The sequence below is a fragment of the Drosophila biarmipes genome, chromosome 2R, assembly GCF_025231255.1.
Source record: "Drosophila biarmipes strain raj3 chromosome 2R, RU_DBia_V1.1, whole genome shotgun sequence".
Classification (NCBI taxonomy): Eukaryota; Metazoa; Arthropoda; class Insecta; order Diptera; family Drosophilidae; genus Drosophila; species Drosophila biarmipes.
In genome coordinates, this window is record NC_066615.1 from 9,242,177 (window position 1) to 9,268,697 (window position 26,521).

The window sequence follows — 26,521 nt, forward strand, 5'->3', positions numbered from 1 at the left end:
ATTTATAAGCTTTGTTAGTAATATAAAAACTGGCCATTTTTAACACTCTTCCCTAAGGTCACACTAAAATTGTTTATAAATTCTATCTTCAAGACGGGGCAAAACAAGTCCTATGAATAGTTGCGGTGTTAACTCCAAATTAAAACTAGGTAGCCAACATGTTTCTGTCCATCGCACCGCCTCTAATGGACTTCGAGGACGAGCTGCTGTGGATAAATCAGTCCAACAGCGATAAGGTGGAGATCCTGTACGACCAGTCGAACTACGTTACCCCCAACACAAAGCACCTCATCGAGCAGGCATTCCTGCAGCCCCTGAGTCTGCAGGACCAGCACATTTTGTTCGACGATCTGCTGAAGCAGAACACGGACATCGCACGCCAATACGGCTTGACTCCGGCCAAAGTAGGTTGACCAAATTCACCAACAAAGATCTATGTATTGAAATCCTATTTCCCCATTCTTCAGCTACCTCTGCTAGTTGAAAACAATCCCCTCATTTCCATTGAGATTTTACTAAGACTGATGATGACCACCGACATAACAGAGTATTTCAACATACTGGTTAATATGGACATCACACTCCACTCCATGGAAGTGGTCAACAGGTAGGATTCCACAAATACTTCCCTCAAGCCCTCTAGAAACTCTCTCTCCTTAGACTCACCACTTCGGGCCCTTTGCCCACGGAGTTTATTCACCTGTACATCAGCAACTGCATCTCGACCTGCGAAACGGTCAAGGATAAGTATATGCAATCCCGCCTAGTGCGTCTGGTTTGCGTATTTCTACAGTCCTTGATCCGAAACAAGATTGTGAATGTTAAGGAACTATTCATAGAGATCGAGGCATTTTGCGTGGGTTTCAGCAAGATCAAGGAAGCTGCTGCATTGTACCGCCTCATCAAGCACTTGGAGACCGGGGAGAGCGCTCTGTCCTCCAATTCGCTTACAAAGTAGCGACCGTCTTGTTTACAACTTACTTAATAAATACAATACTTTGTACATGTAAAACAAATTCGCATTTAATAACTTAAGTAACTAGTGTAGAGTTGTGTGCTTTATGAGTGAGTGTTGTTGGCTGCCTCGCTGGTATGAAAGAAGAGTGGATCGGCCGAGGGCTTGGGGAAGCGGCTTAGGTAGCGTTCAAGTCTTAAGAATTTAATCGAAATCAGGCGCTTATCGAACCACCAGCCGTTGATCTCGTTGTGAATCGTACCGGCGTTCTCCTCGCTGGCGCATCGGATGTACACGCAGCATGACTGCATGTCCAGCTGGACATCGCAGATCTTGCAGCGCGAACCCACCTTCTCAATGATCGAGTCGACGATGGACTGCTTCAGGTTGGCCTGATCCACTTCCGAGGAGTCAAACATGTGCCGAATCTTTAGGCACGGAGTCGGAGGGTTGGCAATCTTGTTGGAGTTATCAAAGGCAGGACTCTGCCATTTCTTGACCAGGCCCACATCCTTCTTGTCCAGGTTTCTGTTCCAAGCAATCGTGCGCATCGCCTTGCCATCCCTATTGACCATTCCAAAGAGCACACGGCTGTCGTTCTTCTCCAGCTGCTTGAGCGCCTTGTTCCAAGAAGACAAATGCTTAGAGCGCTTCTTGGCCGGCAAAAACTTCTCCTGCAGCTGGCTGATGATGACTTCAGGACTCTCGGACTGTGAACTTAAGTAAATCAGCTCGTTGATGATGTCCTTTGAGAATTGATCGACCGCCAGCAGGGCTTCCTTTTGTTTGACTCGGTAAATAACCACCGCAAAGTAGACAACGAGGAATCCAGCTACGATCACAACGAGCGTTCCGATCACGGTAAAAAAGCGGGCCATTTTCTTCAACACAATGCACTTGAGTGGCAAATTTGGTTCGGAAAGCTCATAATACAAGCCTTGACCAAGGTGCTTTGAAGAATCTACCTCCTGAATGCTCCACTGTGGATTCTGGGCAATAAGATATTTGGCAGCCTTCAAGTTATTGAGCAAATTTCCCCTGTGAGTCGTTGGGCGGTTGACCATTTCCCTAACAAACTCGCCAATTTCCAAGGCGGGCGACAGACTGGCATCTTTGCAGTGATGAAGCTTGGCTCGCTCGTTCAAATGCCTGAAGAGTTCCTCGCTCAAATCCAGTGCATCCCTCAGCGAATCCTTCGCTATGCAGTTCACCGTTTCGCCGACCACTTGCAAATCGTTGGGGTTACATAATGTGTACTTCAGTGCGGTCTTGTCGATGGGACTCTGCTCGAACCTCTTGCCCACATACAGGACGGTGATTATTGTCAGAAATATTAAGAACAGCGAAATGAGCACTTGTGGTATTACGTATGGCCTGATGTCGGGGTTTTTAAAAAACGACTTCAGGTCCGACACGGCGAATCGAGTATGTCTCTCGTTCCTTGGCGGGGCTCTCGACACCGGTCCAGACGGATAGTTGAATTTCCGCTGGATTGTGGTGTCCCGAAAGCTGAGCAGTCTGTTAACGACACCTCCATCGGATATCTTGACCTTGCCGCTGGGTTTTCCATAGTTATTCGAAGTGTCTATGGCGTACGGCATGGAGCATTGCTGCCGGTACTTGCCATTTAGGCCACCCAGACTATGGGGCGAGCAGTCTCCATCGTAATTGGAGGCCACCACTGGTGGTGGGGCGTACATCTTGGAGGCGGACAACTGGAGCGGACTCGAGTCGTTCTCGTCAAAGCTGCGATTGAAAACCGAGGAGCTGCGGCTCAGTTCCAGGTCGTTGTTGTTGTCTAGGCCGTTGGCGTAGATTGAAGGCGGCTGGGGGACGTGGTACTGGGGGTACTGCGGGTAGGGAGGCGGAGGCGATTCCGGCTGCTCCTTGGAGTACAGCACGTACTTCTTGCTCCGCTTCTTAAGCTTGTCCGCGCGAGTGTGCTTTTTCAGCTTCTCAATAAGAACTGCTCGCGTTGTCTCCGTCACCGGAGTGCTGGGGAAACCACTCTGGATTAGCTTTTTGTGTAGCTCCTTGTCGGTCAAACTATTTAGGCTCTCGGTTGACATTTTTCCTCGCTCTGCAAGAGATACAGAATTGTTTAGAGTGTAGGAAGCGCACATTGCAGCATACACATGCATACACGGGAATGCGTGCATATATAACTGCATCGCAAAGCACATTTTCGCAAGCTCCTGAAACCAGGCAGGGCGTTCTTCTACCAACAAGCTTGTAAGTTTGCTTTTTAGGCTACCAAAAATATGTTTATAAAGCAGCAAGCGCAGCGAATGTGCGAATTAACCGCTGTTTATGGGTAGCATACCTACACAAGTACACTGATATAAAGATGTCCAACAAGAGAACGCATCACCATGTGTTCAGAATGCGACAAGGCGTTAATTACATAAAAACAAAATAAACTACTGATTTTAAAGCAACAGTCTTACAACCATATTTTTTTTTTTTTTTTTTTAAATATTAAGTTACTTCCTTCCGTGAAGAGGGAAGAATTATTTGGCCGCCCCGTTGGAACGGGTTAACGCCACTGCCAATGTATGAAATTAAATTTCAAGAAAAACAAAATTTAATGGACAGCTATGTAAATATCGTGCAGTAGTTTCTGGTGATGTTATGATGACAATGAACGATGAGCGATGACGATGAACGATAAGCGATGAAAATGTTATCAATATGTGTGAGAAATTTTAATTTTGAGATTTTGTGAGTTGGTATAAGCGTGGATGGTGTTATAGTGTGTTAAATGAGCAGTGTGGAGTGTGTTGTATTAGATATTAATATTAGCAGCTCGAATGAAACTGGTAATCGATGTCCAATTTTCAATTGGTTCATTTCCAAGTAAACGATAGATATCGTTATATTTAAGTAGTGTTGGATAATTTTGTCTTGTTGGTGTATATTTTGAGCAATTTAACAAAATATGCGAAATGTCTTCATTAACGTTACACGAATCGCATAGGGCGTTATCGTAGACTTTCATTTTGGAAAGTGTGTATTTGTCAAAAGCATGTCCGCTTAAGATTCTGTTTAGAGTCTTCGTTTCTATACGGTTGAATAGGTGTTCTTTGTTTTTAAACCAAGGCTTGGAAGTGGTATATGGTGAGAGGAGAGAGTAACCCTTGTTACGCTCTAATGAGAACAGACTGTATTCACGCTCCCAGTCTTGTTTTATTTGCGCGAACATATGATTGATTGCGTCCTTAAGGGTCCATCTGACGGGTGCGAAAGAGCCGTTAATTTTAGCATTTTTAGCCGCTGTATCTGCGAGATCGTTTTCCCAAATATTGGAATGGCTTGGAATGTGGTGAAATTCTATGGATAGCAGGGTTGGGTTGTTTATGACTTTTTTCAGAATGCATTGAGAGATGCAGTTTTTGGAGTTCGTGTTCTTTATTGTCTGGATGGCACCAAGACTGTCAGTTAAAATTGCTATTTTGGAGAACTTTTTTGAAATACCGAAGTCAATGGCTTTTTCTAGGGCTGTGAGTTCAGCAGTCAGCGACGATAGTTTTTTGTCGGTGTAGAAACTTTTTATCGAATTGGAATTTAAGTGGACAAAGGCACCTCCTGTAAAATTTTCCGACACAGAACCATCCGTGAAGATGATTTCCATATTTTTTGAGGTTAAACTTCTTATTTTTTCTTTAAATAAAGAGAGAATTATAGTCTCGTTTGCCATTTTTTTATTTGTACAAGTACCTTTAAAGAAATTTGTGTCAACTGAAATCTTGCGTGTGGACAGAGAGTAAGGACAAATAGGAGCAATACTATCCAGGATATTTTTAAATTCAGCATAAATTCTACTGTAACTAGTATTTTTGGCTACAAAGGAGTTTGACAGAAGCGACGCAGATGGTAGTCCATGAGCGAACGTTTTGGCCAACTCCTTCGCTGTAGCGAATTTAATCCTATAAGCTGGAGGAAGTTCAGCTGCAAGATTATAAATAATATTAATTGGAGTCGATTTAATAAGTCCTAAGGCCTTTCTAAGGTGGAAATTAGCATGCTTATTTATATTGTTTTGTACTGATTTTGATATGTTTGAAAAAGAGGAGCAGGCGTATTCATATCTAGTTCTAATAAATGCTTTATAAAAGAGTAGTGACTTGCTTGGATGTACTCCGAAGCGGCAACCACTGAGCATTTGAATAAACATATTCGTTTGATTCGATTTAGAGATCGTTTTATTTACATGCTGAACAGACGAGTTGTTTGAACTTATGACTCTACCTAAATAATTTATACTATTTACATTTTTTAAAATAATATTATTGCACAAGATACTTAAAGGTTTTTTTCTTAGATTAAAATGAATGGTGGCTGATTTGTCTGGATTAAAAGTAAGATTATTAATATTGCACAGTTCCATAAACCTATTTACTTTTTGTTCTAATTTCTCTTCAGCCATCGAAAAGACTTTGTCATAACAGACTAGAAAGAAGTCGTCAGCGTACTGGAACAGAATACTGTCATGGTCATTACTTAAGCTGTGAAGCTCAGCTGTATATAAATTAAAGAGGATTGGACTCAGACAACTACCTTGACTAACTCCTTTGTTTACAGTTATCTCTGCAGTACCCATAGTGAGAACTCTTTTACTAAGGAAGTTTATAATGAAATAAATATGATTGTGGTCGAAACCCAAACTAACTAATTTGCTACCCAGAATAGGGATATTGACGGCATCAAAGGCTTTACTTAAGTCTAAAACCGCTGCGGTAACGTGGAAACCACGAGCTTTTAGGTTGGCTATGTTATTTATTACATCGTTGATGCATTGGGCAGTAGAATGGTTTTTTCTGAACGCATAGGATCTTGGTGGCAGAATTTTATTTTTATTAATGTACTCTTCCATCCGCAATTTAATCAAACCTTCTAAGCACTTAAAAGTCACACTTAGAAGGCAGATAGGTCTGTTGTTGGTAATAATTGAAGAGTCTAGATTTTTTTTGGGAACAGGTATAACCCTTATTTTCCGCCACTGATCTGGAATAAACCCATTGTCTAAAGTAATGTTTAGCAGGGATACCAGTTTTTCTATTTGACTTAAGGGTAGAGATAGAAGCATTCTGTATGAAATGTTGTCAAGACCCTTAGCCGAGTCTGGGTTACGAGAGTTAAGGAAGTCAAGAAGTTCACGCGCTGAGAAATTAGAGTTGGTATATCTATAAAGCAGATCAGGAGAAAAAGATACGTCAGGACACATCGCAGTGTTGGGAGCTGTGGCTATTTGATTGAGAAAATCTCTATGTTCTGAGTCAGATATTGCACTGTTTGACGGTTTAATTTGTTTAAAAAGTTTAAGATTTTTGATTTTGTTCCACATATCTTTCAGAGAAGAGGGGTTAGAAATGTCTTCTGCTAGCTTATTGAGGTTTTCTTTTCTCATTTTATAATAATAGTTGTTAAGTTTTTTATTACTGTTAATATAGGCAATAGCATCAGATTGTAGTTTGGATTTAAAATATTTTTGTCTGCACGCGTTTCTTAATCTAAACAATTTTTCACATACCTCGTCCCAATACTTTTTTGGAACATATCTATTGTTTGTATTTATTTTAATTGAATTATTACAGTGTATTGTTTGGGATAAGTTGGAAATGCTATCTAACGTTGTAATTTGAATTTTGGAAAAGTCTTTGATTATTTTATTATGGTTAAATTTAATAATATTAGTCGAAGCAGAAATTTGGTCTATTTCAATTAAGATTGGGAAATGATTGCTATTTGATATTTTAGAATTTATTGAGGACCAGTTAGAACAAAGATTGCTACTATTAATGAAAGTGAGATCGAGTGTTGAAGTATAGGATGGGTTATGGGAGTAAGTTGGAGAGCCGTTGTTAAGGCAAAAGAAACCGGAGTGTAAGAGGGAATTTTCTAAAATACCGCCTCTGACATCTTGAGTATTATTACCCCAAATGCTGGATTTGGCATTGAAGTCACCACCTATGACAGTTAGACCACTCGATTGAGCAGCAATAGTAAATAGATCATCGCAGCCTTGTTGAAAAGAATTAATGTCTGTGCTGGGAGCAGCATAGACACTGAAAATATTAATATTATTTCTTAGGTTAATTGTACGGATACCAATGACTTCTAAGCTAATATCACAGTTGATTTGTTTAAAGCGTATGTGTTTTTTTAAGTAAATTCCAACGCCTCCATAACCATCGTTACGCGGCTTACATACAAAATTATAATTTGCCAAGCTACACATGGAATTATTGGAAATCCATATCTCTGATAAAATTGCTATGTCTATGTTATTGTTTACTAAGAATAATTCTAGTAATTGTTTGTTATTATTAGCAGTTAAGCTCTGAATATTATACTGTAGGATTTTTATTGTCATTTAAATAATATAACTTTATGTTTTATTTTCAAATGAAAACAGATAGACAAATGAAAGAGAAAAGAAAAACGAATAAATAAAAAACAATTAATTTAACAGAAAAAAAAAAAAAAAAAAAAAAAAAAAAATCAGAAAAATAAGTAAATAGATAAATAAATAAATAAAAAAGTTATTATTCAAAATTAAACAAGTTGATTAATTTTGAACAAATCAATTTTTGAGTTTGTAAGTGCTATTCTGTTTCTTAAATTCTCTAAAAAGTTTCTTGATTCAGGTACTAAATTGGTTGTTTCGTTGACTAGAAATGAGGATATTTCAGAAGCTAATTGATTTAAGCTATTCTCCGCAGCTTCAAGAGCTGGATTGTCTAAAAAAGGTTGACTAGAGGGTGAGGAACTAGGTGGATTAGAATGAATGAGAGAAAACTTTTCGTTTGGAGTGTACTCATGTTCATAAAGAGCAGCTTTCCAGCTGATCATAGTGTCGCGTGAATTTTTATCTTCGTTTTTCTTGTTAAGAGAGTTCTTAACAACCTTATTAAAAGGGTTTTGTGCAAATATTTGTTGGGTAGCTATTTTGGTATTATTTTGTAACACTGGATTGGCAGATTTTCTTTGCCATGTTGGCTGGGGGAAGTGGGTTAAGTCGTTGGTGTCGACTTCATCTAAAATTTGGAAGAGAGAGGGGTACCTAATCTTCGTTTCATTTCGTGATAAATTCTCAATAGTCATACATTTCTGGATAGCGTACGCTCTCTTACGAGCAGGGCACTCAAGAGAGGTGGCTGGGTGATTTTGTTTGCAGTTGGCACAAACGAGTTGATTACATTGTTGTTCTCTTGAATGCGAAAGAGAACATTTACTGCATTTTTGTTCAGTTTGTTTACAATGCTGAGCAAAGTGATTAAATCTAAAACAACGAAAACATTGACTAAAAGGAACATATGGACTAACATTAATTTTGGTGTACAGGAAGACAATCTCGTTGGGAATTTGAGTACCTTTAAAAAGAATCTTAACCCTAGGAGTGTTAATAAAAATATCTTTATTGTCTCGGTCCTTAGTCTTCACACGAATTATTTCTTGAATAGGTACTGGAGAAGAAATGTACTCCTTAAGTTCAGAGTCGGAAAATTTTGTCGGAATATTAAAAATAATACCCATTTTAAAAATGAAATGCTTAAGAATTTTAGGTTCGTAACCATTACTTTTAAGATTTGAGGACAGGATGCTATTAGCTGCCGTTGCTGACTTGCACTCAGCCTTGCAGCGCCCATAACCAATCTTATTTACTGAAATTATATCTTTAATATTTAATTTTAGCAGGACAGCATTTAGTTCAAGAGGATTTATAGGAACTCTTCTAGGTCGGTTTTCGCCATTGGTTTCACCAATTTTGTCTATGTAGACCACAAAGGGTCCCTTGTGAGCGCTGCTGTACGAGTATCCGTTGTTTTCCAAATTTCCACTTTCTCTCTTCTCTTCTTTGCTAGCAGGATCCGTTATAGCTTTACCACTTACTTGGCTGGTTGGACTCGGATGACTTACAGGGTCAATGACTTCTTTCATCACAACTTCTTCGCTTTCCGATTCTACTAAATTGTTATCCGTAGGTTTTTTCTTTTTATTTAAGGGCGATAATTTCGGCCTTTTAACGTTGCTCAGCTCCGAATAAGGGTTTTTACCCTTGGCCTCGGAGGAGGCCATTTTTCTTGGAGTAACTTTACCCGTAATTGATTGTTTATTTAACCAATAACAACAGACAAATATTTATAAAAGGTATTAAACGTATATATTACGTTATATTTTTGTTTTGAAAAAAAACAGAATAAGTAAAAATCGGTATCACACACTGCTCAAACACCTCCGTTGCATGCAACAGTCAGCACGCGAAAAAGCAACCATATTTTGATTACAAATTTATACGGCACATACTAAATTATTAAGTCAAGGGTGCGGCGCGAGGTAAGGTGAAACGGAATGAAAATGGAACAGAAGTGTTTTTCCCTTCACTCACGACATCGGTAATCGATAGGTTGTTTAAAATTTGAGTTCTTTGGAGATGAAAGGGTACACACTTTTGTTAATAATCTTAAAAACTATGTTAGCCTGTAATAGCGAGCTAATTTAATGGCTTTCAATAAGCTTCAATCACAAAACACTTATTGAATATATAATAGCAATACCACCCGAAAGATAATTCATTTTAATTGAAACTTGAATAAAAAAGCTGAAAAATAATTAATATTTACCGCTTCCTAACCTATTTTGTGTTCTTTCCCATTCGTTCCACACGTGAAACAATCCCACGGCTTGTCTTCACTCCTATCGAAATTGGCTATTTGGAAAGCGATGGCAAAACTATCGGTGGAGGCCAATCAGTTTTCTTAAATTGTAGATACATTTATATGTGTTTGTGCTTTAAGAATTAAAATATTGTATGCCTTTTGCAAGGTGCGTATACGGAAGAGGCGACTGCCGCTTTAGATCCGGTCGAACCGACCGCTTTGGAGCGTTCTCCATTTGCGAGTGCGAAGGGCCGTGAAAAGTGTGTGTGTGTACACACATATTTTGTAAATGCAGTGGGACATACAGACAAGTGCATACACATACGCATAAGCACCTTAAAAATATATTCCGGGCTCCGATTGCCGGATTAATGTGATGTGCGCAAACTAATGGACCTTGAATATCCCTTTGCAGGCCGACACGAATGCCCGATAGAACCGACCACAGGCATGAATCGTAGGGGTTTGAACACTGGCAATACGATGACTTCTCAAGCGAACATTGACGACGGCAGCTGGAAGGCGGTTTCCGAGGGCGGACCGATGCTGCCCGCGTCTAACTCGGCGGCCCTCAACCCGGACGGGAGCAACCAGAGCGGCGGCTTCCCCCAGGGCGGCCTGCCGTACAACTCCGGCGGCAACCCGTACCCGCCCGCCGGCCAATCCTCGCCAGCTGGCAACCAGTCCATCGTGTTCCAGAACTCCAACCAGCCTGGCTCGAACACACCTCAGTATACCTCCTCACCTGCTCCCTCGGGCTCATCGACACCCGGACCTGTTGGTGCGCAGAACATTCCCGGCAACTATCCGCAGTCGGCGACGGCGGGCAACTTCAATGGCCCCGTGGGCGGGCCCTTCGGCTCACCCTCCTCCGGACTGGGGCAGTTCAGTCGGCCGGCTAGTTCGGGCACTCCGTTCAACAGCGGCCAGGCCGGGCACTTCTCATCGCCCACAGTCTTTGGCGTTGGCGGGCAATTCAATCCGATGCCGCCGGCGTCGCCATTTGGCCACGGTGGCAACCACCCGATGATGGGCGGGCCGCAGCAGATGGAGCGCATCGACCAGGGCTTCAGGCGGCACAATTCCTACTTCAGTCACACGGAGCACCGGGTTTTCGAGCTGAACAAGCGGCTGCAGCAGCGCAACGAGGAAAGCGACAACTGCTGGTGGGACTCGTTCACCACGGAGTTCTTCGAGGACGACGCCCGGCTGACCATACTGTTCTGCCTGGAGGACGGACCCAAGCGGTACACCATCGGGCGGACGCTCATCCCGCGCTTCTTCCGCAGCATATACGAGGGCGGCGTTTCGGATCTGTACTTCCAGCTGAAGCACGCCAAGGAGTCGTTCCACAACACGTCCATTACGCTGGACTGTGACCAGTGCACGGTGATCACGCAGCACGGGAAGCCCTTCTTTACGAAGGTCTGCGCCGACGCAAGACTGATCTTGGAGTTCATGTACGACGACTACATGCGCATCAAGTCGTGGCACATGACCATCAAGGGACACCGCGAGCTCATTCCAAGGTCCGTGATCGGCACCAGTCTGCCGCCCGATCCGATGCTGCTAGATCAAATCACCAAGAACATCACGCGGGCTGGCATCACCAACTCCACCCTTAACTATCTGCGCCTGTGCGTCATCCTCGAGCCGATGCAGGAGCTGATGTCGCGGCACAAGGCGTACGCCCTGAGTCCGCGCGACTGTCTGAAGACCACGCTGTTCCAAAAGTGGCAGCGCATGGTGGCACCGCCCGGCAAGAAGGATCCCCAGCGACCACCTAACAAGAGGCGCAAACGGAAGGGCTCCAATTCGGGTGGCGGCAACAATTCGAACACGCCGCCTGTCACGAACCAGAAGCGCTCCCCCTCCGGCCCCAGTTTCTCCCTCTCCTCCCAGGACGTGATGGTCGTTGGCGAACCAACGCTGATGGGCGGCGAGTTCGGCGAGGAGGACGAACGGCTGATCACCCGGCTGGAGAACACGCAATACGACGGAACCAATGCCGTGGAGCACGATAATCACACCGGCTTCGGGCACGCCGACTCGCCCATCTCCGGCTCGAATCCGTGGAGCATCGACCGGGCGGGCGCCATCCCGGCTAGCCCTGGGAACGGGGCTGCCCCGCAGAACAACGCGAATATATCTGACATAGACAAAAAGAGCCCCATTGTATCGCAATAGAAATTAATAAAACATAATATTTCGCTATATTGTCAAATGTATTTTCATACTTGCATGTAAAAATATTTAAATAAAGCTTTCAAGTTTTAGGAAATGTATATAAGACATACATACATATTAAATCTAATAATTGTACTTTAAGTCGTCTATTCTACACACTATCTATTATATAATTAAACCGTAGAATACTTCTGTTCTTGTCTTGACTGCCTTGCAAAAGTACTTAATGTGTTGTTTTAGTAAAACATAACTTTTAAGCACAACGCAAAAAATCTTGAAAGCTCTTTATTTACATGCTATCGTAAGGGACAGCAGGGGCTGCCTATTTTCTTGGGTTACCTATATAGTTGTGATTAGAAAGGGGTTGGGCGTGAACCACAGATACTCCTAAGAATATATAGTAATCACATCAAACATATCTACTGCATCTTCTGAGATATTTGGGATTCCGTTCGCTTTATTTACCGATTCCATACCCAACCCATGATTCTGTTAAGCCCAGCTCCCTTTGCGCATGTACGAATATCCACGGGATACACAGATACACAGTTTCTGCTCCACATTCAGTCGCACTGAAGAGTCGCGCGTTAAAGAAGGATGCTACTTCTAAATAAAAACCGAGTGCTTTCTTTGGTCCTTAATTTTGTTTTCATAATAATTTTAATTTCATCCAGTGTCCAAGCGGACGAAAGAAATATCAACAAGCTGCTGAACAACCAGGTGGTGGTCAGTCGTCAGATTATGTGCATCCTCGGAAAAAGCGATTGCGACTCGCTGGGGCTGCAACTCAAAGGTAATAGAAATATGCAATATCTCGATTCCGTACTTAATGCTAAACAAAAGGAAGGGAGCCATTATAAACATGACCTTGCGATCGGCCAGTTATAATTCACCACCATTTACCTAATCATCCCGAACGTGCATCTCATCACTTTTCGGTTCTTTGCAGCCGCCCTGCCAGAAGTTATAACCAGAAAGTGCAGGAACTGCTCCCCACAGCAGGCTCAAAAGGCGCAAAAGCTGACTACCTTTTTACAAACCAGATACCCGGACGTTTGGGCCATGCTTCTTAGAAAGTACGACAACGCCTAAATATGGCAATTAAATGTACTCCTCATGCATCGAATATAATAAATTAGTCTCGACATCCATCCTTGGCTTCTCCACTCGATTTTTCAGATTTCGCTAATAGTAAGGCGACTGAAAGGACACCCTCCTTCAATTGAAACATATTCTTATACACATGACTGTATTATTACATCTTATTATTACATAAACTCTAAAAGTACGTCTTTAAAGGGCCCAGGCCATCATTTACTGTGGCTCTCTAGGTAAACTGTTGCATTGTCCACGCCCAAAAACTGGTGTATACTCAGCGTGGACAGCATTTTCATCTGGCCCTGGTAGAGCACATCGGCGATGATCTTCTCAGCGTATATGGCCTGGGTTCCGTCCATGGAGCGCAGCTTGTGGGCGATGATTTTTCCAAAGTTCGAAAAGTGATCGTCCAGCTGACTGTCCGCGCTCTTCAATGCCAGCGAAAATAGTCGCTCAAAGTCGATGGTGGATATGTCTGCCCGGAATTTCCCAGCCGGCGGTTCGTTGTCCTCCGAGATTTGCGAAGAGACCGAAGAAGACCTTTTCCGAATGATGTGATTTGGTTTCTGGCCGTGGCATTGAATGTTATTCTGTTTCGGCTGGCTCTGGGCGACAATGCGTTTGCAAGACGGCGTCTCGGAGTCGCCGCCGGCGGAAGGGGACTTCATGGTTATGGAGTCGGGAACGGATTTTCTGCGGGCGGACAGGAGCCTATTGCTGGCTGGAACCACGATTTCCACCTCCTTGATGGTAGCGCCACCAGCATGGTTGTTTGCGTTGACTGACTTAATACTGATAACGGGGTCAGCGGCGACGGCGGCCTCCTCGAAGATGTTGGCACAGAATTCGTTGGCGCTGCTGTTCGGCGACAGCTTGTTCGCGTCGGCCGACTTCGGTGGCTTGGGAAGACTCTCCGCGTCGGAGAACTCGTCGCAGTTCTCCGGCTGCGCCAGCTGAACGGAGCTATCCATGCAGCCCGACTGATCCCGCTTGCACTTTTTGTCGCCCGGGATCTCCTCGTCCTTGAGGAACATCAGGGACTCGAAGTAGCGCCGCTTGGGGCAGTAGGGCTCGTACTTTTCGCCTTTCTTCTTGACCTCGTTGTACTTCCTTAACTGATGACGAAATGCACAGCGCAGATTGTTTATCTTTTGCTTTGTTCGCTCCACATTGTACATCTCGCCGTGCTTGGTGGCCACCTCTATCAGTTTCGCGTAGGCCTCCTGCCGCCGACTGCGGTTCCTGAAGTCCGCCGAGTCCGCCTTCCACAGGCACGGATTGCATTTGTATTCCTCTATGAAATCGTCAATAAAGTCCATTTTTGTTTACTAAATGAAAAACACTGTAGTTAACGGGCCACCTAGGGTATACTTGTGTGCGTGTGGCGTGTGTGTGTGGCATCAATAACTATCGTTTCGCTGCGCGATTGAAACAAGCGGGACTGGAACACGAAACAATGTGGAAAATACGTAATTGAATACGAATTTTGGTATATTTTATTAGGGGAGGAAAACCGGTTGTGGGCCGGGTTTCAATATTTTCCAGTAAATTAATAGAAAAATGATTTAAATAAATGTATTGTTTTAGTAATATTCTTGTTTAGTAATTGGCAAAAGATATAAAAGATGGCCCACAGCCGGTTGCATTGCCCAATTTATTTTTGTATGTTCATTAAACAATCTTAAAACTTTTAACAGTGAGAATAATCGATAGTTGCAGGAAAAGTCGTTCTAAGACAAGTCATCGATAGCAAGAATCGATGTATATTTGTTCCAGCCCAGCTCAGCTCCTCCTATCTCCTAGTAAACATAATATAAACCGAAATAAAATACAAATAAAGATGAGCGGAGCTCACAGGGAGGCGATCCAGAAGCAAATCCACCAGGACTGGGCGAACAGGGAATATATCGAAGTGATAACTGCCAGCATAAAGCGCATTACCGACTTTCTCAACTCTTTCGGTAAGAAACCATGAAGCACCCACATTTTCTCGCATCTGTGTGGGTGTATTTGCTGGCACTGAATTTATGAACGCATAAATAGTATTACTAACAAATCCCCATCATTGCCATTGACTCTATTTACTCGGATTTTAAGTCAATAACAGCAGATACAGCAGACGTCTTGCGCGAATAATTCACACACAGTTGTCTGTACTCATGTTTCTGTATTCGATAAGTAAACGAACGGGCTCTAAGTGGGAAGTTCGTGTCTAGCTTCTTCGGAATTACTCACTAAAATTGAGTAAATATAAACAGTTCTATTATGAATAACTTGGTTCACTGATTATATGATAAATGCTAAACAAACGGGAGAGAGAGGATACTTCGGCAAGTCATGCAGATTAGGAACAACTCTTCCTATAGGGGTTTCAAATGTTCAAATTAACCATTTAGTGATAAAGGGAGAAAGCTATCTTTCAATGAGTTCTATTATTCTGTAGTATTTGCTAGGTAAGAGGGTAAGCTTTTTATTATATTGTTGATATCAACATTATAACTATCACTTCTGTTTATTAACTTATATCTATAATCCTTCTCAGTTAATGAACAGGAGTGATAAATCATTATCCATAATACATTAATTTTAGCCTTTGATCCTTTTTTTATATTCCTCCCACCCATTACGTTACCAAAGAAAGCTAACATTGTATCTCCCTCCCTCTAGATATGTCCTGTCGCTCCCGTCTGGCGGTTCTCAATGAAAAACTAACGATCCTTGAGCGACGCATAGACTACTTGGAGGCGTGTGTCGCCCAGGGAGAGACATTAACGTAAACGCTGCCCCCATTCTTACACTAAGCTTTGTACATTTATAAGATAATTAAAAAATACTGATAATATTTAATTCTCCTTTGTTTCGCGGTGTGAACTCGCCGTGACATTAATAGTTCTTACAACATTGTTCGCTCTTTGAAGGACGGTTTTTCATGGTTGAGTTACTTGCCGGCCATTGGTTCGTTTCATTGCCCCTTTTAAGAATAATATATGTAATAACTGAGAAGCAAGACGAACACGCGATGTTTTTGCCCACTGACCGTAGCTGCCTTTACTTGCAATGTTATTGCAAATCGGCTGGCCATATTTAAGCCGTCTATTAGGGTCTAGACGTAATCGTGTGACTGGTTTTTTAAGACTTTAATTGTCTCTAGATTAGTCATAATTTAAATAACATGAAACTAGACTACATTGACGCGTTTACGGGAACTAGTTGATATGCTTTCTGACACTTGTAAGTCCCCTCGCAAGACCTAAGTATGCAAAAGGCGTACGGAGTACAAAACAAATCTCTTTTTATTCGGCGCACGATCGTAAAAATAATTTTGATAAACAGATATACAGATAGACCTAATTAACAGTGCATATAACAAATTGTGTTTCCGGGATCGGAGCATCGTGAGTTACACCTTGATTCCGGAGGCGGCGGCGGTGGCGCGGTAGCGCTTGATGTAGATATCCTCGGGATCAAACTTGGCCTGCAGCTGCTTCCACTCCTCGGGCTTGTTGTCGATGATGTAGCGGATGACCTTGTCGGTGTTCTGGCGCTGCTTGTCGCTGCACTTGCTGCACTCCGTCTTCAGGGCGTCGGGCAGGGACTTCTTGAGCTCGCGGCCCTCCGGCGTGCACTTGCCAGTGTCCACCAAGCACTTGAAGTAGTTGCCGAATAGGCGGTCCGACTTCAGGATCTCGTCCACATCGATGTTGTCGTACTTGGTGGTGTACTTATCCTCGGCGGCGACCAGGACCAGCCCAAGGACGAGGAGAGCAAGGATCGTCTTCATGTTGATGGTGTCTGTGGACAAATTGGGGGTAAACAGTCATCATTAATCAGCACATATTGGTAGATTAGTTAGTGGGTCCATCGGTCGGGCAACCAGTTTTATGTTCGGGGAATGTAATAGACCGATGGAAATGTTTTTAGTCGCGTCCACTAATGGCCAGTGCATTCGCAAAATGTGTCTAATCAGATATGTATGCAAATGAATGCAAAGCAAACGCCACTTGGTATGCGTATCTGAAACACATTTATTGACCAAAAAGATGTCACTGTTTACACACGAGAAAACTGGTTGTCCGTGGGATGGGATACAAAAACTATATGAACTGGGCTCTTACAATGGGAGTTCGACTGTTGGCGACTACGAATCGAAGTAGATAGATGCGAAGCAATTCAGCTGCTGGAACTAACTGAGAAATGTTTCTATGGAGTGGGCTTTTATACCTGGGCCAACGTTTATACCTGGGATTGAACTTCAAGTGTAATACACACGTCGCACCGTAAGCCTGTGTTCGGGCTGAGTTCGTATCCATGTAGGATTGCACACACTTTAGACTTTGAAGCGCAAATCGCTATTGCTGAAAAGTCAACCTAGTGATTAGTCAATCGTCGTTATAAATTTATATAATATATACATCTGCGATAGTTATACATACTTAATTTGACATTACCATTAGCCAGCTGACGTCTGTGCACTAAACGGTGATCGAAAGTCGGGTTGTTAGGGATTCACAACTACTATTTACGGGCAAACATTATAAAAATGTATTTGTTTACCAAATTTAACGATCTCGTTAACGATTTCCATTAGCGATTTCTCATTTATTACACTTGAGAGGTGTGCAAAGTGACCCTTCAACAGTCGCTCTAATAGTTCTCGCAACAATTAGAAGCTTTCCATCAGTCCTCGACTCAGAACTGAGTCAGACATAAATATTCCAGAAGCTAACCGGAGAACAATTAAATTCGGAACACTGGAAGGTCAAAATTTGGCATTATTGGTCGTAAAGTATCCGACGCCAAGTTTACCCGCAACATTCGCTTAGACAAAACATAGTGCATAACATATACTTGTTTTTTTTATTAAGTTTTATTGTAGTTACAAATAGTGAAATGTAAAAAGTAACAAACACTTATACATTTTAGAAATCTGTACAAGGAAATTAGTCGACCTGTAGACCTTCTCGAGTAAGGGTTATTTCGTCTATGTAGGATTCCTAGAAGCAACTTTGACTGTGGGCTTAAACGTTGTGTGTCTGTTGTGTCTCAAAATAAATTGTCAGGAGGCAGTTTTCAGTACTTGATCATTGCGCAGGAATAAATCATAATTGAATCTGGGCGGGACGTTGGCGTTGGAATATGGTTTCGATGGTGGAGAAGACGTCGCTGGACTTCTTGGCGGCGTCGACCTTAAAGTGCAGACCCCTCAGGCCGTAGTAGTCGACCAACGGCCTCGTCTGCTTATGATATGCTTCCAGACGCTTTTTCAGAGCTTCCGCGTTGTCATCGCTGCGTCGGATGAGAGGTTCTCCGGTTACCTGTGGGTCATTCGAAAGGTCTGTAATTTGTCGATCTTTTAGAGCACCCCAAAGAGATACTAACATCATCCGTCATTGGCTTCTTGGGAGGGGCAAACTCATCGTGATAGGACCGCCCGCTGGCCTGGTGGATCAAACGGCCAGTGATGCGCCTCACCAGCAGACTGTCGTCGATGGCGAACTCAATGACAGCATCCAAATTGGCTTTCCTCTTGTCCAGCAATGTGTCGAGCTGAAGGGATTAGATGGAAAGGGTTTACATAGGTCTGAAGTGGCAAGTGTACAAATGTCTTTGCTACCTTCTCAGCTTGAACGACAGTCCTGGGGAATCCGTCCAGGAGGAAGCCGTTCTTGCACTCGGGCTTGTCCAGATTGGAGTCGATCATGTCCACCACCAGGTCATCGGAGACCAGTTTGCCGGCATCCATAACCTTCTTCAACTCGGCTCCCAGCTTCGAACCGGATGAAATTTCCGCGCGCAGCATGTCGCCGGTGGACAGGTGGCAAACGCAGAACTTCTCCTTCAGGAGGGGAGCCTAAAAATGGGGATAATTAAAAACATTGATAAGTTTCAGCTAAAGCTAATCAATTTAGCACCGCTCATATCAGAAAGGCTGGCAATTAGCGGACCGCTAGATAAGATGCATTGTATGCGGCCAAGAAAGTTCTGGTGGGTTTTTAATAGCTGGCCTGCATAAGAGCCACTAAACTGCTCCGAGGTGCCCTCGTTTAATTCGTTTCATCACGCCAATCTTTTCGTTTGATTCAGGGTCAAAGAGGTCTTCGCACACACACATTATATAGATACACAACTTCGTGTGTACAAGGCACACGTCTGTCCTGTTATGCAATTACCCTTTTTATTCATTTTCGAGGAAATTTACTCCTTTCCTTCGCATTTGCAAACATAAAAGCCGCGCAATTGAACACGTTGTACTTATTTATAGACCAAGCAGCGTCCATGTCACAAAAACACACCATTATGTAACTTTGCACCCACCTGCGTTCCCTTGCCGGAGCCCGGCGGCCCCAGGAGGATCGCGTTGATTCCAATGCTCTGGGGCTCATATCGCTCCACGGGTACTGCTGCATTCGGCGCCATCGTTTACTATTTATGCTCGACTGATTCCTCGTCCGGTCCTAATTCATAGCTGAACGGAGCCAGCAATGAAGGTTAAAGATAAGAAGCAAGAGGAGAGACCACTCACACGAAGCACCCTGTACAACTGTGGCCACGAAAGCGGCGCGTTCCCACTCCGTTGCTTCCGACTATCGATAACACTTTCACATCCCCCATATGATTTCAATAATTTAAAATTACATAAATAAAAGTAATTAGTAAATTAAATATTTAGGATTTTCTTCCACTTCACTTGCACTGGTTTTACTATTCAAAATCATATACATTTTTAAAAAGTCCTTTATAATTCCTTTTCCATTACATAATTGTTCCGCTTCCATTGACCCCATTTCTGAAATAAGCCTATTCCACCATTATTTTAATATTACTATAACAATTTATTTATTCTGGAATTCGCGTATTGCAGTTGCCATGATACATTTTAATATTGCCCTCGCACCGGAAATATGCATCAAAAATGTCAGAATATCCGTGATCCTTCCACCAGGTGCACAGCTGTAAAGTATAGGTGTCAATATCATAGTGCCTTGAAGTCAAATCAACTGGTTGTCATACAAACCTGTCGGTTCCAAATGCAGTCCAGTCTATAGATCAAGTTTGGGTACTCGTAGCCCAGGAGCGTGAAGAAGTCCTGGTCCCCCAGATGCCCCTTGAACGAGTACTTGGCGACCAGGGTGTTCACCTCCGAATGGAGCAGTTTCTCCAGATAGGACTTCGAGTTCCGGATGCGGTTCAGGAGCAGCAGGACCACGCCGGAATTTAGGCCAGGGTAACCGTGATGGGTATGACTATGTTGGTTGCCCAGTTCGTTGTTCATCGGATAGTAGGGGTTGCCAAAACTGGTCTTCGGGTACCTCACCCGGTAGCGGTACAGGATGTGGCGGTAGACGGGGGTCAGTTCCGGCGCGAGTCCGTAGAGCTGGTGCGGCAGAAAGTTGTCGAACTCGTTGAACAGCAGTCGGACGTCGGAGCGGAAGACTATATCACAATCTAGCAGAATGGCTCTGTTCAGGCTCCTGTCGGCGATCCTATGCAGGCCCAGGGACAGGAAGAACAGCGAGTCGCTGTAGTACGAGTTCGGGGCTGAGCTGAAGTACGGCGACAGCTTGGCGGCTATGTCCTGTATTATGCTGGAGCAGACTTTCACGTCGTATATGGTGTAGATCACCGTGCGCCGGAACCTCCGGATCTGCCGCTGCAGGATCTCCAGCACCGAGGCTTGGCTCTCGCTGTCCGTGATCACGTGCAGATGCAGCTGGGCACTGGTGTGCTTCAGCAGGCTGTGGGCGAAAAGATCGAACTTAAGGTTCAGGTGGTAGTTCTCCCGGGTGTAGATGACGAATATGTTGTAGTTCGAGGAGAAGCCATTCAGGTGCGAGCCCAGCTCCAGCTGGGTGGAGGAGTAGTTAAGCAGATAGTGCGTTGGCCGCAGCACCGGCGGAACTGCCGGGGTCGTGGCCTGGACGTCCGGATATCGCCCCGCCTCCTGTTTCTCCGCATGCGAGAGCTTATTAAGACGGCTCGAGAGGAAGGCCGAAAGGATGTTGCCGCGAACCAAGAGATGCGTATTGGCGAAAACAATCAGAACGCACATACAAATAAATATTAACAACAGAACTAGCTTCTTTTGCCACCTGCATCGCAGCAGGGCCCACGTCCAGCTCTTAGGCTTCTGGCGGATCGAGTTCCGCCGGTTGATGATCAGGGTCACGTTCTCCTGATCCTCCAACAGTTGCGATTTACACTTCATGCCGTACATATTCAGGTCCGCCGGAAACGTCTTGTGTTTCTGGCTGATTAAAGTCTTAAAGCTGTTCTTGGCCATTTCGAAATCGAAATCAGTGAATGCGCACCTAATGCAACAATACATCAACGAACATATCCCATATCAAGCATATATGGATCCCAACGTTAGAAAACACTAAACGGAAACTCTGAGCAGACGAGCAGAAGCGCACAGAACATTTTTGAACTTAATTAAACTAGATCGATAAAGCAAGCACGGCGTAAAAATCAATGCAATGCAAAAAGTCGTTTGGGGGCAGTGAGACCGTTATCACAAGTCCGGAAATTACCGAACCTATCGAACGCCCCCCCTTTCTGGGTCAAAGTATCTGAGCGACTTCGGATACCAGGAAGTGATTTATCTGCAAGAAAGGATAGTTCTGGCGTGTAGAAAGTACAAAAAGTGAGTTTAATTTTAAAAAATTGCTTACTAGCTGTTATCGATTACTACCGATAGTCGTAATCTTAATCACTATAAATCTAAATCATGCGCAGAAGGGTTTTTTTTATCAGTATAGGTACATGTTATGGTTGTTCCAGAGTTACAAAGCCACTGGAGACCTACGCTGAGAAAATGTAAAGGTTAGAGCCTGCAACGGACCTGCAAGAATTCCACTGGAGACGATCGTTTTTCGGAGGCGAGACAATGGACTGCCACCATCGCATTGAAGTGCCCCTGCGGGCCGGGAAGAAAATGAAGAAACGTCGGGAGCTGGACGCCCTGATAGCCTCCCAGTCGTCCTCGTCCAAGAGAGCCAACCGGAGAGTGCCCGGAGCCACCAATTCCCAGGACAAGCTGCTCTCGGTCTCGACCGACGACCCTGAGGATTACGCATGGGTAAGGAATTTACTATATTTACATCGCCGCCCAAGGTTGGCTGTATTTGTATCTATGTATCTGAACCTGACCGATTGAACTTCCCAGCCCGTGCGTGCTCAGAGATACATATTCGTGGGGAACATGAAAATAATTAACAATATATTCCTCCCCCACCCAAACAAAGAAGCAAATATGTAGCAATGCCAATATATGTACTGCGTTCTTTTCAGACGAATGTCGCTGGATCTAGTCGCCGTAGTCATCGCAAGATTGCCTATTTCCGCATGTGCGGCCCCCTTTTACTGGGAATTATAGGCATTTTAATTGTGGCCATTTTGTACTGGCTCTACTTCGATCTGCGTCAGCAGCTCACCGATTATCGTCAGAAGATCGAGGACGGTTCGTGACATACAACTCTACCCACTTACAATGTACTAATTATATAATCTTGCAGTGTCAGCTATGAGCAAAAACTTCCCTGACACCCTGCAAAGGTGGCACGAGACTTCTTCATTCCTGCTTAAGAACCAGACAGCCGTGATTTCGGAAATTAATGAACTGCAGAAAACAGTGGAGGCTCTACGGAACAACTTTAGCAATCTGGAGGCGGCCGTGGCAGCGCAGAGGAACCATGGAAAGGACGAGAAGCTGGTGGCGGACTTCGGCGCCAAGATAGAAGCCGTGGCCACGGATATAGAGGCCATTAAGGAGCACTATAATAAGTACACCGAGGTTCAGAAAACTCTGCAGGCCGACACAGAAGCTTTAAAGGTGAGTGTACACTAACATTATCTGGATTAAATAACATTTAATGATGGCCTCAACCCTGCAGGTCAACCTCTCGCAATTACCTACACTGCAAGCCAACGCTCTGCCCGCCAATTTATCGGAAGACATTGCCGCTCTGAACAAAACCACTCTCGATTCCTTTAAGCTACTGGCCAACGATCTGAAGGATGTGAATAATACCCTAAGTCAAACAACGAAAATGCTCGCCGAGGAAATATCTCTGCACAAGGTAATCTCCTTAGAAAGTGTGCGTTATCAGTTCAAACTAATTTAATTTACTGCAGACAAAAATAGACGACTTGCTGGATCGATCGGAAAATATTACGTCCCATGTGGCCACCATAAGTAACAGCTGGCCCGAATATAAGCAGAAAGTAACCAGCTTCGATGAGTCTTTAGATAAAATCGAAAAAGAGGTATGTCGATCGTGTGTATGTACCGGGAACTTCAAGATTAACCAGTATTTATTAACCCCAGATAACGCTGGCAAACAGCAAGAATAGCCTGCTGGCTTCTTCGATGGATCAGCTGAAGAACTTTTGCATTGAAAACATGGGTAATAAAAAATCTCCCATTAGCGAGGATAGCTCAGCCGTTTCCAAGGTATATATTTTTTTTTATTATTATTATCCCCTGATTAACCCTCCATTTTTACAGCCATTGCAGCTCGAAGCGAGTGCCGCCAAGCCGGAGTTTGTGAAGCCGTCTGCGAATGCCACGGAGCAGCTAAAGGAACCCGTGAAGCTGTAAGCTGTCGCATTTTGTCATACAGATGCCCGTTGTATTACCAAATTTGTTCGATTCCGTGTTTAGCCATTAAGACTTCATGGGTTCCATGTGTCAAAGTCACAGCCAACGATAACTAATTAACATTTAACACACGAACGCTGCAGTGTACATATGGTTCAAAGAGCTCTTTAACTTAATGACAAAATATAGGATGATGATGTGCACGTGTGATTTCAGTTAAGTTTACTTTTAAAGTTCGTTTTAGAAAATGTAACTGTACATAAGGGAGTGAAGTAAAGCGTAAGTCCAATATTATTCACTTTAGATACACGATATGTATTTTATTTCCATTAAATAAACTCAAGCTAACGCTCACAAAGTAAATACTGCGACTGAAAGTGCATTTTATTGCAGAACTGGAAGAACAGAAACATTAAATTTAACAGGACGTTACTAGTCATCGTCGTACTGATCGGCAAACTCGTCATCATCGTAGTCTTCGATGTCCTCTGCCACGTAGTCAGCCTTCTGCTGCTTCCTTAGGAGCCAGGCCTTGTAGGCCTCCTCCTCCTCGACGGTGGGATCGCTGGCCTCGATGAAGTCCTCGGCCTCGTGCGGATACTCCTCCTGCACCATTGGCAAGTGCTTGAAGGGAATGTTGCGCGCGTAGTACTTGTGGCCCCAGCCCAAGTATATCGATTCGCAGGTCTTCTCAAAGATAAATGTATAGGCGCCCGGCCAGATGTTCGACTGCATGAGGAGCATGCGCTCCTTTTGATTTGTGTACTTGCTGGTCAGGCGGACTAGCCATGGCACGGGGACCTCAGGGTTTATATCGTTGGCACACGAGGAGAGGATGCTGGGACCCAGTTCGGGCTGATTGAAGCCCTCGATCATGCCCTCCTCTTCGCCCTCCTCCTCGCCCTCTTCCTCCTCTTCTTCCTCCTCCAGCTCCTCTTCCATTTCGCCCATCATCTGCATCTTCAAGTAGAGAGCCAGGGCCTTCTCCCGTTCCTTTCGGGCTTTCTCCTCGTCGTACCAAACGACTCGACCCTGCTGATTGAGTATGTTCGATCTCACATGGACCCAGGCCACTGGAGTGGCCAGGGAGCCCAGTGGCTCCACCTCGTATTTCTCATTCTTCAAAAGCATTACGTCGTTATCTGGAAATGGAAAGGGTAAAGTGATGGAATTTCTGAATACTTAACGTACCCACCTTCTATTTGCTCCTCTTCGCCCTCGTTGAGCTCCTCCTCCTCTTCCTCCTCCTCCTCCTCCTCACCTTCGTCTTCAACCTCCCCATCGAACAGCTTCTTTTCCTTCTTGGTCATCCGCCTGTAGTAGCCCACAGGTGCAATGTAGGTGCCTGCGGTGATGCGACCTATCAGGGCTCGTAGGTAATGCTTCTCTTTTCCAGGAAAGCAGGGGTAAGATATTACATCCGCTTCCAGGTCGCCGGTTAGGAACTTCTTGATCTGCCGGGACACTGCAATCTGTCGGGGCGTCACTATGGGCAACTCAATCCAATCGTCAAAGAGGGAGTTTACAACGAAGTACGAGTATCTATTGCATCCCAGGCCAATCAATTCCGGTGGAATATCGTAGAACTCGATTTCCTCAACCAGAGGAACGGCGGCTGCCTTGGGCCTCATCTTCTCCAGCTCTTCGGCCGGAAACTCTTCCCAGCCGTATATTCCCGGCGTGAGTTCCGGACCAATGTGCGGTGGCAACGGCTTGTCCTCCCTGTCCTTGCGCATCTGCAGCGGGATTTGCTTTTGCCTCATCTCGTCTTCCATCATGACCAGGCGCGAAGCGATCTCCTCGCGGGTCAGCGAGGCCTCAACTATGTAGTAGGAGGCCTTCAGCCCATTGATGCAGCCCCAGAATCTGCACTGCATTATGGAGGGGTGGGTCTGCAGCCGGTTCATGGCACTGGCCAACTGGAAGATGTCGTCGTTGCTGATGCTGAAGCCACACTGTGTCCAGTAGAACTGCAGTTGCTGGACGCGTTCGTTGAAGGTAACGAAGTACCGCATGGAATCGTCTATAACGATGTTCAGTTCTTCGTTTGTCCTCAAGTCCTCACCGGACATATCTTCGCCTAACAAATCCTCGCCCTCGATATTGTAGGGCAGCTAAGGGAGAGGGTTGACGCTGCAGGGCTAAAAATTATGTGTTCCTTTATATTACCTTCATGGATTGGAGGATCTTCTTGGCCACCCGGAAAGCGCGAACTTCATCAAAAACACCACTTGGAGGAAACCGTTCTGGTAAGTGGAACTTCTGCTCGCGGACATTCCTGCTGAACTCTTCGAAGAAGTCGATCACATTGGGCGGTCGCTCGTCAATCACCCGCTTTATAATATCACTTAGGTGATCGAAACTGATGAGAAATAGATAGAGACAGATCTGTTAATGCACTTTGAATACCTTAATGGGAAAATACCAGGAAAACAGTTCCTTCAGAGTATGTTTTTTGGTGGGATATGAAGATATAGCAAGATGTACTCACAGGTTGTCGCCACTGAGGGTGCTGTACTTCTGCAGTATTGACTTGGCCACGCTCAGCTCATAGCCTATATTCGGGGCCTCGGGAACCGGTGCATTATGGAGGTTACACTGCGAGTCGAAGGCGCCTATCGAAATGGTGGTCGTCGAGGATGAGGACGACGATGTGATTACGTTGGAGCACTGTGGAGAGCTGTCATCCACCTCGGGTTTCTCGGGTTTCTTCTTTTTCGGATTGCAAACTGGCGGAAGGGCGAATTGCGAGCTGGACGTGGAGTCTAATGAGAAATTTTGGCAAGAATCCTTGTCCATCGTAGAGAGATTGTGGAACACTGATTAGTTGGCTTCAATGACATGTGTTGTTTGGCTTGGGAGAACGTTATATTTATAAGTGACAATTTATTCAAGCAGAAAGGCAGCCTATTTGGTTTTATTTTATTTATGCTTGATAAATATTTAAAACATTGTATTAATTTGTATGCTTGCTATATATGTTTAGTAATAACTTTAAAATCTAATGAGTTGAATTTTGAA

At 44.2% G+C, this 26,521-nt stretch overlaps 11 protein-coding genes across 17 annotated transcripts in view; 5 read left to right on the plus strand and 6 right to left on the minus strand.

Moving 5' to 3' along the window:
- The first annotated feature begins 44 nt into the window (after positions 1-44).
- Positions 45-1,049, plus strand: LOC108026653 (CCR4-NOT transcription complex subunit 11). The gene is made up of 3 exons (XM_044091619.2): positions 45-404; positions 468-607; positions 661-1,049. The coding sequence occupies exons 1-3, from the start codon at positions 159-161 to the stop codon at positions 956-958; spliced, it is 684 nt and encodes a 227-aa protein (XP_043947554.1). The 5' UTR covers positions 45-158; the 3' UTR covers positions 959-1,049.
- Positions 998-26,521, minus strand: part of LOC108026650 (inner nuclear membrane protein Man1) — an 80,463-nt gene continuing 54,939 nt past the window's right edge. Inside the window, exons 1-3 of one of the 6 annotated variants that reach the window (XM_050887787.1) lie at positions 9,055-9,230; positions 3,279-3,500; positions 998-3,035 (exon numbers count right to left, since the gene is read on the minus strand). In XM_050887787.1, coding sequence (XP_050743744.1) covers positions 1,060-3,024 — 1,965 coding nt within the window. In that variant the 5' untranslated portion in view covers positions 3,025-3,035; positions 3,279-3,500; positions 9,055-9,230 and the 3' untranslated portion in view covers positions 998-1,059. The other 5 variants (XM_050887788.1, XM_050887789.1, XM_050887785.1 and 2 more) reach the window with 5 other exon arrangements.
- On the plus strand, positions 9,669-11,924 carry LOC108026651 (LIM domain-binding protein 2). Its single transcript, XM_017097689.3, has 2 exons — positions 9,669-9,781; positions 10,031-11,924. The coding sequence occupies exon 2, from the start codon at positions 10,066-10,068 to the stop codon at positions 11,800-11,802; it is 1,737 nt and encodes a 578-aa protein (XP_016953178.1). The 5' UTR covers positions 9,669-9,781; positions 10,031-10,065; the 3' UTR covers positions 11,803-11,924.
- Positions 12,352-12,953, plus strand: LOC108026656 (allergen Tha p 1). The gene is made up of 2 exons (XM_017097693.3): positions 12,352-12,595; positions 12,752-12,953. Exons 1-2 carry the CDS (start codon positions 12,400-12,402, stop codon positions 12,892-12,894), a joined length of 339 nt encoding a protein of 112 aa, XP_016953182.1. The 5' UTR covers positions 12,352-12,399; the 3' UTR covers positions 12,895-12,953.
- Positions 13,035-14,270, minus strand: LOC108026652 (uncharacterized). Its single transcript, XM_017097690.2, has one exon. It carries the CDS (start codon positions 14,217-14,219, stop codon positions 13,113-13,115), a length of 1,107 nt encoding a protein of 368 aa, XP_016953179.1. The 5' UTR covers positions 14,220-14,270; the 3' UTR covers positions 13,035-13,112.
- Positions 14,651-15,747, plus strand: LOC108026657 (probable protein BRICK1-B). Its single transcript, XM_017097694.3, has 2 exons — positions 14,651-14,861; positions 15,568-15,747. The coding sequence occupies exons 1-2, from the start codon at positions 14,660-14,662 to the stop codon at positions 15,675-15,677; spliced, it is 312 nt and encodes a 103-aa protein (XP_016953183.1). The 5' UTR covers positions 14,651-14,659; the 3' UTR covers positions 15,678-15,747.
- On the minus strand, positions 16,176-17,150 carry LOC108026655 (ejaculatory bulb-specific protein 3). The gene is made up of 2 exons (XM_017097692.2): positions 17,016-17,150; positions 16,176-16,692 (listed from the first exon to the last, which is right to left on the minus strand). The coding sequence occupies exon 2, from the start codon at positions 16,679-16,681 to the stop codon at positions 16,301-16,303; it is 381 nt and encodes a 126-aa protein (XP_016953181.1). The 5' UTR covers positions 16,682-16,692; positions 17,016-17,150; the 3' UTR covers positions 16,176-16,300.
- On the minus strand, positions 17,739-19,425 carry LOC108026944 (adenylate kinase). Its single transcript, XM_017098157.2, has 4 exons — positions 19,216-19,425; positions 18,515-18,751; positions 18,280-18,447; positions 17,739-18,215 (listed from the first exon to the last, which is right to left on the minus strand). Exons 1-4 carry the CDS (start codon positions 19,315-19,317, stop codon positions 18,000-18,002), a joined length of 723 nt encoding a protein of 240 aa, XP_016953646.1. The 5' UTR covers positions 19,318-19,425; the 3' UTR covers positions 17,739-17,999.
- On the minus strand, positions 19,710-21,389 carry LOC108026837 (xyloside xylosyltransferase 1). Its single transcript, XM_017098012.3, has 2 exons — positions 19,916-21,389; positions 19,710-19,851 (listed from the first exon to the last, which is right to left on the minus strand). Exons 1-2 carry the CDS (start codon positions 21,224-21,226, stop codon positions 19,738-19,740), a joined length of 1,425 nt encoding a protein of 474 aa, XP_016953501.1. The 5' UTR covers positions 21,227-21,389; the 3' UTR covers positions 19,710-19,737.
- Positions 21,645-23,863, plus strand: LOC108026838 (uncharacterized). 2 transcript variants are annotated; one of them, XM_044091980.2, is made up of 8 exons: positions 21,645-21,979; positions 22,192-22,360; positions 22,416-22,732; positions 22,794-22,979; positions 23,035-23,166; positions 23,228-23,353; positions 23,408-23,496; positions 23,564-23,863. In XM_044091980.2, exons 1-8 carry the CDS (start codon positions 21,788-21,790, stop codon positions 23,568-23,570), a joined length of 1,218 nt encoding a protein of 405 aa, XP_043947915.1. In that variant the 5' UTR covers positions 21,645-21,787; the 3' UTR covers positions 23,571-23,863. The 2 variants fall into 2 exon arrangements, with proteins under 2 accessions (XP_043947915.1, XP_043947916.1); XM_044091981.2 differs by having other exon boundaries at positions 23,408-23,863.
- Positions 23,860-26,384, minus strand: LOC108026836 (radial spoke head protein 6 homolog A). The gene is made up of 4 exons (XM_017098011.3): positions 25,992-26,384; positions 25,670-25,862; positions 24,696-25,614; positions 23,860-24,642 (listed from the first exon to the last, which is right to left on the minus strand). The coding sequence occupies exons 1-4, from the start codon at positions 26,297-26,299 to the stop codon at positions 23,933-23,935; spliced, it is 2,130 nt and encodes a 709-aa protein (XP_016953500.1). The 5' UTR covers positions 26,300-26,384; the 3' UTR covers positions 23,860-23,932.

Bases quoted from the DNA above. Each gene is read 5' to 3' on its own strand.
- LOC108026653 (XM_044091619.2), top strand. From the start codon at position 159: ATGTTTCTGTCCATCGCACCGCCTCTAATGGACTTCGAGGACGAGCTG. The intron at 405-467 runs GTAGGTTGACCA...CCCATTCTTCAG, and splicing joins ACGGCTTGACTCCGGCCAAA to CTACCTCTGCTAGTTGAAAA. The intron at 608-660 runs GTAGGATTCCAC...CTCTCTCCTTAG, and splicing joins TCCATGGAAGTGGTCAACAG to ACTCACCACTTCGGGCCCTT.
- LOC108026651 (XM_017097689.3), top strand. From the start codon at position 10,066: ATGAATCGTAGGGGTTTGAACACTGGCAATACGATGACTTCTCAAGCG.
- LOC108026656 (XM_017097693.3), top strand. From the start codon at position 12,400: ATGCTACTTCTAAATAAAAACCGAGTGCTTTCTTTGGTCCTTAATTTT. The intron at 12,596-12,751 runs GTAATAGAAATA...GGTTCTTTGCAG, and splicing joins GCTGGGGCTGCAACTCAAAG to CCGCCCTGCCAGAAGTTATA.
- LOC108026652 (XM_017097690.2), bottom strand. From the start codon at position 14,219: ATGGACTTTATTGACGATTTCATAGAGGAATACAAATGCAATCCGTGC.
- LOC108026657 (XM_017097694.3), top strand. From the start codon at position 14,660: ATGTATATTTGTTCCAGCCCAGCTCAGCTCCTCCTATCTCCTAGTAAA. The intron at 14,862-15,567 runs GTAAGAAACCAT...CCCTCCCTCTAG, and splicing joins CGACTTTCTCAACTCTTTCG to ATATGTCCTGTCGCTCCCGT.
- LOC108026655 (XM_017097692.2), bottom strand. From the start codon at position 16,681: ATGAAGACGATCCTTGCTCTCCTCGTCCTTGGGCTGGTCCTGGTCGCC.
- LOC108026944 (XM_017098157.2), bottom strand. From the start codon at position 19,317: ATGGCGCCGAATGCAGCAGTACCCGTGGAGCGATATGAGCCCCAGAGC. The intron at 18,752-19,215 runs GTGGGTGCAAAG...CCCCATTTTTAG, and splicing joins GCTCCGGCAAGGGAACGCAG to GCTCCCCTCCTGAAGGAGAA. The intron at 18,448-18,514 runs GTAGCAAAGACA...TAATCCCTTCAG, and splicing joins CTGTCGTTCAAGCTGAGAAG to CTCGACACATTGCTGGACAA.
- LOC108026837 (XM_017098012.3), bottom strand. From the start codon at position 21,226: ATGTATTGTTGCATTAGGTGCGCATTCACTGATTTCGATTTCGAAATG. The intron at 19,852-19,915 runs GTTTGTATGACA...TATACTTTACAG, and splicing joins ACTGCATTTGGAACCGACAG to CTGTGCACCTGGTGGAAGGA.
- LOC108026838 (XM_044091980.2), top strand. From the start codon at position 21,788: ATGGACTGCCACCATCGCATTGAAGTGCCCCTGCGGGCCGGGAAGAAA. The intron at 21,980-22,191 runs GTAAGGAATTTA...CGTTCTTTTCAG, and splicing joins ACCCTGAGGATTACGCATGG to ACGAATGTCGCTGGATCTAG. The intron at 22,980-23,034 runs GTAATCTCCTTA...AATTTACTGCAG, and splicing joins AGGAAATATCTCTGCACAAG to ACAAAAATAGACGACTTGCT.
- LOC108026836 (XM_017098011.3), bottom strand. From the start codon at position 26,299: ATGGACAAGGATTCTTGCCAAAATTTCTCATTAGACTCCACGTCCAGC. The intron at 25,863-25,991 runs GTGAGTACATCT...ATTTCTCATCAG, and splicing joins ACCCTCAGTGGCGACAACCT to TTTCGATCACCTAAGTGATA. The intron at 24,643-24,695 runs GTGGGTACGTTA...TTCCATTTCCAG, and splicing joins CGAAGAGGAGCAAATAGAAG to ATAACGACGTAATGCTTTTG.